The following is a 12,500-nucleotide window of genomic DNA, read 5'->3' as shown; positions in this document are numbered from 1 at the left end:
TTTTAATCAGTGAATCTTACCATCCCTACCGCCGCTATAGTACAGGTATTACCCTGTACAGCAGTGGTCCCCAATCTTTTTTGCGCCACGGACCGGTTTAATGTCGGACAATATTTTCACGGACCGGCCTTTAAGGTGTGGCGGATAAATGCAACAAAATAAAATGATACGATCGGCAGAAAAACCGGTAGTTACTAAATATAATAATAAACGTGAATCCACTGTGTTGTTGTTTGTTCATTTTGCTCGCTTGGGGGTTTGAATTTAGCGGTAATGTATTATGTGTTAGCGGCCAGAGCAGCCCCTTTAAGAAGGTAGCGGATGTTGGTAAGACGTGTGACCGAGGCATCATGACATATATCAAGAGTGAGTCATAGACAGATGTGGCGGAGAGAATCCGGTCATTTTCCAAAATAAAACATCGTTCAGAATCAGATAATAAATAAAACGTATTTATGTATTCTTTCTGTGGTACAATTGACCCACGGACCGGTGCTGGTCCACGGCCCGGGGGTTGGGGACTACTGATATACAGCACTTAATGTATAAATTGTGTACTTTATCAGAATGTGTGAAGTAGGAATTTTCTCACTGCATCCATTATTCACATAAAGTTCTCATACATCACTGCTGGGGGAAGTGGTAGCTCAGGCTCTGGGTTCAAGCCCTGGTATCGCCAAGCTGCCACTCTTGGGGCCCCTGAGCAAGGCCCTTAACCCTTAGTTTTCCTGGGGCATTTCTAACATGGCTGGATCTGAGCCCAGTTTTCTGGAATATGCGAAGAAAGAATTTCATCTTGCTGTAAAATAAATGCAACATGTATAAAAGCACCTTTTTTTTACTTTTAACTTTCGTACTCAAATTTGTTCGAAAGCAAAGACTGTAGTATTTTTCCTCGAGTAAAAATGTCCAAGGAGGAGTTTTACTTTTTTTTTATTTTTTTTATTGGACTCATACTGAAGCATTGGATTAGTATTTTTATTGAAGTACAGGAATGGTGTATTCCAGCCAGCGCTGGTTAATCTGGCTCCTTACGCAATATGCAGAAGGAAGGTTTGAGGCACTGATCGAAATATGAAAACTTTTCCAAATCCTTTGGGTTTCTCAAAGTTATGTTGTGGTCTCACAGTATTTTATATGCACCAGCGTCCAGTTCTGTTTTGCAGACAGGGACAACCGAAAGGCTCGTGTAGTTCTCGGGAAGCTGTTTGTAGAGACATATATATATATATATACACTGCCTGTCTGAAAAAAAAAGTGACCACCTGGATTTAACTAAGCAAATAGGTAAGAGCCTCCCATTCCATAATTACTGCATGGGTGATTATGTTTCAACTGGCAACAAGTTATTGAAACCTAACTGATGCAGTGAGTAGCTTCTCATTTCTTAAACAATCATGTCTGAAGACATCCTGTGGTCATGGAAAAGATGTTAATCTGTTTTAGAAGGGTCAAATTATTGGCATGCGTCAAGCAAAAAAAAAAATCTAGGGAGATATATGCTAAAACTACTACAATTAGGTTAAGAACTGTCCACCGCATTATTAAAAACTGGAAGGACAGGGGGAATAATTATCTTCGAGGAAGACGTGGTCAAAAAAAAAATCTCGAATGATCATGATCGGTGATCACTTGAACGTTTAGTGATATAAAATAAAATTAAAAACAACAATAGAACTCACGGCTATGTTTAATAGTGAAAGTAAGAACATTTCCACAGGCACAGTGCGAAGGGAATTCAAGGGACTAAACAGACATGTAGCCTTAAGAAAACCACTTATCAGTGAGGTGAGATCACTAATTGGGAAAAGAAGGCTTCAGTTTGCTAGGGAGAATAAAGATTGGATTCTGGAGCAATAAAAGAAGGTCATGTGCTCTGATGAGTCCAGATTTCCCCTCTTCCAGAGTGATGGAAGCATCAGGGTAAGAAGAGAGGCGGATGAACTGGTGCACCCATCATGCCTAATGCCTTCCGTACAAACCTGTGGGGGCAGTGCCATGATCTGGGGTTGCTGCAGTTGGTAAAGTCGCGGTTCAGCAACGTTATATGCCCAAAGAATGAGGTCAGCTGAACACCTGCATATACTTGAGGGATTCTTTCTTCCCTGATGGCACAGGCAGATTCCAAGATGACAATGCCAGGATTCGTCTGGTTCATATTGTGAAAGAGTGGTTCAGGAAGCATGAGAGATCATTTTCACACATGGATTGGCCAACAGTTCAGACCTTAACCCCATTGAGTATCTTCAGGATGTGCTGGAGAAGACTTTGCGCAGCGGTCCGTACAAGACCTTGGTGAAAAATGTATGCAACTCTGGACAGGAATAAAATGGTGACATTGCAGAAGCTTATTGAAACAATGCCACAGCGAATGCGTGCTGTAATTAAAGCTAAAGGCGGACCAACGAAATATTGGAGTGTGATTTTTTTTTTAGCGGGCAGTGTACATATCTGTCTCTCTGTCTCTCTGTCTGTCTGTCTGTCTGTCTATCTATCTATCGTAATTTCTGGACTATTAAGCGCACTTAAATATAAGCCGCACTCACTGAATTTGACAAAGATGTTTATTTTGAACATAAATAATCCGCACCTGTCTATAAGCCGCAGGTGTCTACACTGAAACTAATAAACTTTACACAGGTTTTAATGAAAGACAGTGTCTGTTACACGGCTTGTGTCTAAACAGTAGCCTACCAAGAAATTCATTGTTCACTGTCTTCCTCCTTCCTTTCACAACAATTTCTCTCTGGAGTTTTTCTTCTGTCATCGTCGTGTGTTTAAAAATCACCATCAGTGAAGCTTTTCTCCCGATGCCGTGCAGCTCAGAACACAGGTGAAGTGTGTTTTCATGCCCGGTTGTTTTCAGCGTGACGAATGATTCACATTTCCTGTAGACAGTCCGAGTGAGCGGCAGGTCAAACATCAGAGGAACATCATCCATATTTATGATGTGGTGCGGCCCGATTCAGTGGGAGCGCATCTGATTTAATATAAAGAGTTTCATTGGTTTACCTGAACCCGTTCTGCAATTTCATTGGTCTAATGTTATGGGCTCAGTTTTTTGTCTTGAAGTTTGTGAAACTGGGAAAAACCCAGGAAAAATCCATAAATTAGCCGCTTCATTGTTTAAGACGCGGGGTTCAAAGAGTGGGAAAAAAGTAGCGGCTTATAGTCCGGAAAATACGGTATCTATCTGTCTGTCTGTCTTTCTGTCTGTCTTTCTGTTTGTCTATCTATCTATATATATATATATATATATATATATATATATATATATATATATACAGGTAGTTCCAGACTGGCAAGACATACCTACCCACGACTCTTAAAGAATGGTGATCAGTATGGGGTGGAATACTTTAATTAGTAATTTCACAAGCACATAATTTAGCAAAACAGAGCAATTTACAGTATAGTAATGTATAAACTATACAATAGCGATGACAGAGCCAGATGAGCGGTAAAAAGCACACCTGTAGCTGATGCGACTAATCAGTGCGCTCTGTTTTGTGTCTGGTGACGAGAGAATAAAGAGCAAAAACACCAAAAACACAGAATAAATATGCGCTCTAACACAGAGACAATTGGACTCTGGACCTCTGGTGAGAGTAAGACATCTCACAAGGCAGAAGATGTGATTTGATGAAAATATTTTTACAATTTTGCTGTATCGCTATCGTCATCATCAGATCGTAATTCGAACCATTATAACTCGTGGACTACCTGCATATATAATAAAATATTACTAATAGGAAATTACAAATAATGTGAAATGAAATATATACGTTTGCAGGTGCTTCAGAAGGAACAGTCATCCTTCCCTCTGACTTGATTTTGTGTGTGTGTGTGTGTGTGTGTGTGCGTGTGTGCGTGTGTGCGCACATCTGTAGCATGTAGGCTGCGATAAAATCCTTGGCTCGGATGCCCGCGAGGACCGCTGCCGCGTGTGTGGGGGTGACGGGAGCAGCTGCGAGGCCATCGAGGGCGTCTTTAACGACTCGCTGCCTGAAGGAGGTGCGTTTCATTTGTATTTCCACTAAATTACCCACCGCAATGCTTACATACAGAAGTTTGTTCCAACATTGTGGATACATTTATTCAGGAAAAAAATCCTCTTTATTTGGGATTGAGGTCAGAGCTCTATAGCAGGAGATCTTCTACTCCAACCCATGCACACCATATCTTCAATGAGGGGTCTCCGAAATCGATCTCCGTACAGCCATCTTAAACGTCTTACTGCGGCTGAACGTCTCATCACCGTACTGCTCTTGAAGTCTTCTGCAGATATTCGCCGGTTCTTCGTTTACAAGAAACCACATGCTGTTTTATGCACGCACTAACACTGTTGTCTGCCATCTTGATTAATGGTCTCCGGACATGTGAGGTGCCTATCAGTGATAGGACACGCTAGCCATTTACTACTGCGGCAGCACGGATTTCTGAGGAGCAGTTCCTCGGGTTCCGGAACTGCGCTGGGCGGTCTTAAATCCTGCTTGCTGAACGCGTGAACACATGCGTTGGGTTACAGATCTCTGGAGTGCTGGAGCGCTTTCTGTACAGGAAAAAATGAGGCCGTTCATCTCCTGTGGTCTGAATAAAGCGCTCCGGTACGACTTTTCTGTCTGTGTAGTAATCCTGCAGTAATGCCTTGGCTCGACTTCGCTATTATAATCTCATAAAGCACAATGTGTGTGAAAGGAAGAGGGAGGGAGCGAGGGAGAGAGAGAGAGAGAGAGAGAGAGAGAGAAAAAAACGCATCACATCGCATCTCCTGTTCACTTTGACCACACACAAAGCGGAAAATACGCGAAAACAATCGGTTCTTGTGCGACTGCAACTGTAACCAAGTTTATTGTTTTCCTGCAACACCGTATTCCGCACTGTTTTTATTCCTCTTATACTACTTAATTTTTTTTAAAATTCTTTCACCAGCCCTTTTTTGAAACTTATACGACGAAATTCTAAATTGGATCAAAATGTTCTTTCTTACACACACACCCATTGACAATATGGTGTGCACCGAAATGCTTTTATTGACTGATGAATTCAAAATCGTAAATTTAAATAAAATAAAGAATTCATATAAAAAAGAATTAAAAATAGAACACAAACAAATGTGAATAGAACAAAATAGGCATTGACATTATACATTTACACACACCACAGTAGTGAATCAGTACAAATTGTTCAGAATATTTAAAATAACCTACAAATTAATTGTGTAAAAAGTTCCAAAATCGTGAAATCAAAAGCGTAAAATTTTCTGTCAGCGATTCGCCTCTAGAGACCGCTCTTGTAATGTATAATGCAACCTGGAAAAACTATCGGTATGGATTTTTGCCGATAGTCCCTGCAATCAACTACCGGTGTTGTTAATTAAAAAAAAATGATTAATTTATCGACTTCTAAACTAAATTCTTACCTATCAGAATTAAGAATTCGATAGGGTTGAGCTAAAAGTGCACCAGAAAAATCTTTCAGTGGTTGAAACACTCATACTTCATATTCACAAGCTTGGCACATTATGTCGGTCTCTGAGGGGCAATTGGTGGGAAAACAGACTCAGCTATAGCACACGCCAGATAGTCTCTGGCCATGCCAGGATTGTTTCAGGTCTGTCTTTAGTTGTTATTCATTATTTTTAAAGGTACAGTAGATACTAAAACCAGTGACGACATACCGTTTTGTAGCCTGTTGTTTTTTGTTTACGTTCCATGTTTCTCTATTGTTCGTAGTTAGTGTCCATAAATTGTGATAAATCTCCACCACAAGCAGTGAAACCTGTCTTTCAGCATGGCTGGAGAACACTGGCCAACCTGGATTCGAGTCAAATGAAATAAGACTTTTGGATCATGGTTAGGTTCTCATGAGAGCCAGCTTTAACACTTTCTCGCCTCATACCTACTCCAAACGACTCTATAATTGCTTTACGGAAAGTCAAACAATGTGTGTTTGTGTTGTGTTTTTTCTTTATCTTTTTTTTTTTTTTTTTTTTTTTTTAATTTTTTTTTTTTTTTTACCCAAGCCCAGTCATGGGGTTGGACGCATGCCGCTTTAGAGAAAGTGGAGCGATTTTTTAGGGCAAATTCATAATTACTTGCTCACATGCAACGTCTGGATGAATCAAATTCGCTTGAAACTCAAGAAAGAAAAAGAAATCAAGAAATATATGAGCCGTGCCAAACCTGAGCTGACTCTCGCTGGACTTGGTATGGGTTACACTGTTGGGGGGGGTTTAAAGGACATGGATGGATAAGTTAAGGCATAGAAGGTAGAGATGAGGATAGAGTGTCCAGGAAATGTCTAAACGGATTGCAAGAGCTATAGAGAGGAAGGATTAGAAGGATAGTGAAAAGTATAAAGGATATGAATGGATAACAGTCTGGGTCCGATGCGATTCGCATGTGAAGCAGCTGCCGATGCCATGCGATACGATTCACCCCTATTACGATGCAGTGCGGTCCATTTTCCATTCAACACAATGTGATTCATGGCAATGGAAAAAATATAATGCAATGCAATTCACTATGGTGCCGATAGTTTTCATTTATTTCTTTGGTTCAGACAGACAGCGAATCATCAAACAAACCTTCTTACTTTTAACGCAAGGACCTTTTACAAACACGTCTTTGTAGTGTGAAAGAAAAATTTTATAAAACCAGACGTTCTTTTCCTGTTGTGTCTGCAGGAAGATGCAGCTCTACCTCTGCCATGTTAATCTGTATTCCATGTGACTCTCAGGACAGGTTGATACGTCACATTCACGTAGCATCAGTGGTGCCGAGACAAACGGTTTATCGAGAAGGAATCAATCTACATATCAAATATTGGTCACAAATTATTGGTCACATTCTAAATAATAAAAGTGGAAAAATAGAAGTGTACAGAGGAGTATTGAGTTGTGGTTTGAATGAGTGAAATCAAAGTGGTATGAAGGGGAATTAAATGGTACAGAGATGTAACCAAGGGGTAGAAGGGTATATGTAGGAGAACGAAGGGTTGAGATGGATGCAAAGGTTAACTGAAGGACGGACATGAAAGGACAGGAAGAGTCACCAAAGGGGTGGTCAGATGGGTATAAAGGGTGTACAGAGGGATATGAAATTGGGTATAAAGTGAAACTAAATAGCACGGTTTAGGTGGCTGTAAATAATGACTCAAGGTTTACAATGGGGCATGGAAAGTGGCAACATATTCGAAGGGTACCCAAAGCATTCATTGAGGGTTCCCTGGTTCCCTGGTGGTCTAGTGGTTAGGATGCGGCGCTCTCACCGCTGCGGCCCGGGTTCGATTCCCAGTCAGGGAACCAAATCCAGCCATTAGGGTTGCACAAGCCAGTGCACTCTTAGTGCCGGTCCCAAGCCCAGATAAATGGGGAGGGTTGCGTTAGGAAGGGCATCCAGCCTAAAAAAACGTGCCAAATTGAACATGCGGATCATGAATACGGATGATCCGCTGTGGCAACCCCTAATGGGAGAAGCCGAAAGAAAGTTTGTTTACCCAAAGCATTCATTGGGGTTTAACAGGTCATGGATGGTTATGTTGGGTATGATAATGATCTTTATTTTACATAGCACCTTTGTAAGTTACACATCAAAATGCTTTCCAATCATAAAAATAGGTCATAAAAATCATTACAATGATAATAAAATAAATAAAATAAAATAAACCTCACAGATACATCACAAGAAAACAAAACTCACCTAAAAGCTGTTGTGAAAAAGTACGTATTAAGAGCAGATTTACAAACAGTAAAAGTTACAGCTTGTCTAATCTTATTGGGGAGAGAATTCCAAAGTTTTGGTGCACAAGAAAAAAAAAACGATCACCCATAGAACATAAACAGATAGGAGGAACCATTTAAGGATCAGAATCGGGAGCAGAGATCACGCCTTTGAGTGTTGACGGTTAAAAGTTGTAACAAGCAATGAAATGCCATATCATGTAGCGCTTATTAGATCAGCATAAGAAAACCAGAGAGACAGAATGCTAAACAGATCTGGTCTTGGTCAGAGTTTTACTCTAGCAGCTGAATTTTGAACAACCTGCAATATATTTAAAAGTAGATTTTGAAACCCTAATAAGCAAAGCAATACTGTAATCGATGCGTAAAAAAAAAAGTGTCGATCAATTTTTCAGCAACCCAAGATAACATGGGCGCAATCTTGCAATGTTTCTGAGATGTAAAAACATGTTTTTAATTGTATTCTAAACCTGAGAGTTGAAAGCTAAGTTTGTGTTAAAATCACCACCAATTCATCTTTTAGTTCTGACTGAAGCTCCAAAACAGAGACTTCCACTTTAAAGGTTTTGAAAATCGCTTTTATTAGTTTGATGGTGCAAACCGATAAACATTTATTAAACGTGTAATTCAAGGGTGTAAAGGGGTCAAAAGAACCCTTGGTACATGGGTACATTGTAGGCTGAGATGGGTTTAAAGGATAACTTGATGGAGTGAAGGGTTACAACGTGGCACAGAACAATGATGTAAATAAATCAAGACATAAAGGGTACCCAGGAGAATGGAAAGGTACTGTAGAAATGAATTGTAGAGATGGATTAAATTAGGGTATAGGGGGCACAGGGGATGTTTGAAATATAACAGATGTGAATGTAGCAGTGCATTATGTAGGGGAATGGCTGTAATGAAGAATGAAGGCTCAATAATAGAGAGATATATGAAGGAATATACAGGGGTACATGGTGGCATAGATGTCAACACACTGGTCTGAAGCAGTTTGAAGGCAATAATGAGGCTGAATGAAGAGATATGGCAGGGGTATTCCAGGGTCAAGGAGTACAGTGGGGTATTGAAGGCTTAAAGGGAAACTTAGAGGCACATGCTGTAACATATAGTGATAAGCTTATGGAGATGAACAAAGTGGTTGATAATAAAGGGTTAGTGGGCAATTGTTTTATTATTGTTGGAAAGGTGACTTTCTATGCTGACCTCAACCTTTTTTTTGCTGCAGAATTCATTATGCTATCGAGGCATGTATGTGGTAAGGATAAAGCTATGAAGCCATGGGTCATGGTTCTGAGACTATTCCAATAAAGCTTGTGTGCTTTTTAAAGCATTTGTTTGGGAGGTCACTTGGCGTGCAGTGGCCTGTGGTTTGAACCTCCGTTCATTACCCCAGCTATGGTCACCATTCACCCCGTCATGCACATTTCACCCTGCTCCTACTGCAATGGGGCAAGGAAATAACTTCATCTCTTAGTCATCCTTGCCTCCAGACTAAATGGATTCTCAATATCAGCTAAGAATAACCACTGTGGCTTTCATCAGTCCAAATAAGGAACAACGCCCTGGGTGGAGTTGAAGTTTGCGCTAGTGGCGGTGTTGGTGGTTGGGTTAAATGTTGACACTGGATTGTTGGGTCAGTATTAAAGGAAAGGTGTAGTAGTTTATAGAACATCGAGTTTAGACTTTAATAATGATAGATGTTATGTCTTATGACCATTCGCTAACCGTAATCATGAGCAACTTTAGCAGGATGTTTAAAACAGATAAAGGTACAAAAGGATATTAGCTCATTATTTATTTGTAATAAATGAGCCCTTTAAACTTGGTAGTTGCCTAGGTGGGTTATGCTAAGTCCATAACTAGCTTTCTTTTTTAAACCAGAAATAGTGTTGGTTTTTGTATTTATAAAACAGCAGTAGCACAAGAAGTTAGCAAAGAGGTTTTGTCTTCTTTGACTTAGGAGAGACAGATGGCTGCTATGACTTTGAACATCACATGATGAAATACTGTTCTCTAATTGGTGAGCTATAGAGAGTTTTAAAAAATGCAGACGAAGGGGATTGGTGCTGTTCAGAGATGCAAAAATGGGGTACATTTATGGCATTTGGCAGACGCCCTTATTCAGAGCGAATCACAATTCAGCAGCAATTTTACTGTATCTTCTCAAGGGACAAAACTATAGAAATAAAACTTGGAAATACTTTAGAGTAGTAAATCTTCAGCTTGCATAGCTGTATTGATTTACTGTCCTCTGAAAATAACTCAACATACAGCCATTATTGTCAAAATAGCTGGCAAAAAGTGTGAATACTTTGTGTGAACACCACTGTTATTTCGCACTGCCTTAATCCTCCTCTGAATAGAATTCACCAGAGCTGCACAGGTTGTTGCTGGGATCCTTTTCCACTCCTCCATAATGACATCACACAGCTGCTGGATGTTAGACACATGGACACCATCCATTAGAGGATCCCCACAGGTGCTCAATAGGGTTAAGGTCTGGAGACATACTTGGCCACTCCATCACATTTACCCTCAACTTCCTCAACAAGGCAGTTGTCATCTTGTGTTTGGGGTCACTATTTTGTTGGAAAACTGCTGTTTAACACAGTTTCTGAAGGGAGGCCATCATGTTCTGTTTCAGAATTTCACAGTAGATGTTGGAATTAGGTTTCCACAATGAACCGCAGTTCCCCAGTACCAGCAGCACTCAAGCAGCCCCAGAACATGACGTTACCTACACCATGCTTGACTGTAGGCACCACACATGCTGGACACCATCTGAGCCAAGGAGGAGAGGGAAGGGGGAGCACCAACCGTGATCCTGCATACCCCTCATCAACAGTGTAGTTGCACCCCTGGTGCTGTTGCATCAGAAACCTTCATAGGTATCATTGGCAGGTGGAAAAGTACTAGAACAGTAAGCAGGGTGTGGTAGTAGCCACTCAGTTGGTAGAATCATCAGGAGTAATATTGCTTGGTGGAGGAATTTGGAAAGGAAGTACTGTACAGTCATTTGGGAACGGAATCATCGGTAGCTAAAATTTAGTCACTGGGAGAAGTGCCGCAATGTGTGGTGTTTGGCGTCATTAGTGGCGGATTGGTAGGTGAACCAGGTGGTGCTTACATCTGGACTGCGATTTTTATTTTGGGGATTCGGACGCCTCAGTAGGCTACACCCAGAACCACAACCAGGGGAGGTCAGGCTCAGGGATTTATTCTGGGCTTCATTTTTTTTTATGCCACCAGTCTTTTTTTCTTTTTGGTCTGACCTTCTTTCTCGTCTTCGTCCTTTCCTGTTTTATGGCCGTGCCAATTTTTTTTTGCAGTTTGTTTACCACATGGCTTCATAACTGTTATTATTTTATTACTTTCCCTTTCTGTTTTTTTTTCTTATCATATCCCCCGAAAAAGCCACAAGCTTGCAAAATATTACATGCATATATATTTTTTTTCCTCTGGTCTGGTTTTTGGAGATGGAGTTATTTGTAGGCCTGCGGTCTCTTACTGGCTGGTGCTGACTGACCTCAGACGAGTTCGGTGCTCAGCTGTGGAGACGTTGCCCAGGAATTCAGCAGGAATCTCAGCCCTCTGCTGAATGCTTATCCCAGAGCAGGCCAGCTCTACAGAACACCACTTACCACATGATTCCTCTGTGTAACCACGAATAGACTTCCATCTGTGTGTGTGTGTGTGTGTTTTCCCAGGTTATGAAGAGGTGATCAGGATCCCTAAAGGATCCGTGTTTATACACGTACAGGAACTCAACATTTCTCTTAATTATCTCGGTAAGAAAAGGAAGAGTTTTATCGTATGACTGTTAGCTGTCTGGCGCACTGAGCTGCTTTCAGGTGGAACTGGTGTAGTTTAATAACCTGGAGTACTTCATCTGCAGTAAAGCTTTAATGGCCTTTACGGTATTTATCTCACAGAAGGCCAGGAAAATAAGCCCTCTGTCCAATCCTGACATTTTTTTTAGGATTTATTAAGCAGGGAACAGTCTCCAGTGCATGCACCAGCCCAAGATTTTCCTATAACATGTGTTCTATTCCTTTTGTACCTCAACAAGTTCGAAATTTTCAAGCAGAACACATTGTAACTACAGTTTTTCAGTTGCTTTGGAGCAAATTCTCGACCTAATCATCATTTAGTCACATGTGCACATCATAAGAACATTTCTTGTTGCTTTGATCAAATTGTGAATGCTTTGGTACATTTGTTTATTTGATTGTGATGTCAGAATCTGTCATGCTTACATTTCTATTAAACTTTTTCTTTTACATAAATGTTTCTAGAATTGATGAATTGTGCAGATGAATCTTGAATGTCACTCATAAAAGAGAGTCAAGTTTACTTCCCCTTGAGAGGAACCAGACTCAAAAGGGGAACCCATCCTCATTTGGGTGACATCAAGAGTTGGATCATAAATCTTGAAACAATACAGAACACTGGAGAGTGAGAACTAAAAGAGTGTATGGCATCAGATCAATCAATAATCAACCAGTTCTCTAAAACAGGTCAAAGGTGAATATCGTGAACAGAGACAGAATTACAATTTCTGGAAATAAATGAACAACCTAGAAATGAACGAACACTAGTACAGTGCAGTAAAAGTGTGAATCCTGTCTGGTCTCATGAATTCAATATAAAACGAATATACAATCCAATGAATGCATTTGTGCTGCTAAAATTCATAGATGCCGTACAGAAGAAATTCAGCCTTGTGCATTTTTAATCACTGTAACCCAAACCA

At 40.5% G+C, this 12,500-nt stretch overlaps 1 protein-coding gene across 1 annotated transcript in view; it reads left to right on the top strand.

The window, feature by feature from the left end:
- adamts10 (ADAM metallopeptidase with thrombospondin type 1 motif, 10) overlaps positions 1 to 12,500 on the top strand; it is a 59,712-nt gene that overhangs the window by 40,634 nt on the left and 6,578 nt on the right. Inside the window, 2 exon segments of the mRNA XM_046870555.1 lie at positions 3,891 to 4,014; positions 11,455 to 11,535. Coding sequence (XP_046726511.1) covers positions 3,891 to 4,014; positions 11,455 to 11,535 — 205 coding nt within the window.

Source organism: Silurus meridionalis, chromosome 17 (assembly GCF_014805685.1).
Source record: "Silurus meridionalis isolate SWU-2019-XX chromosome 17, ASM1480568v1, whole genome shotgun sequence".
Lineage (NCBI taxonomy): Eukaryota > Metazoa > Chordata > Actinopteri > Siluriformes > Siluridae > Silurus > Silurus meridionalis.
The sequence above is the reverse complement of the archived record's forward strand: the minus strand, read 5'-3'. Positions and strand labels throughout refer to the sequence as shown.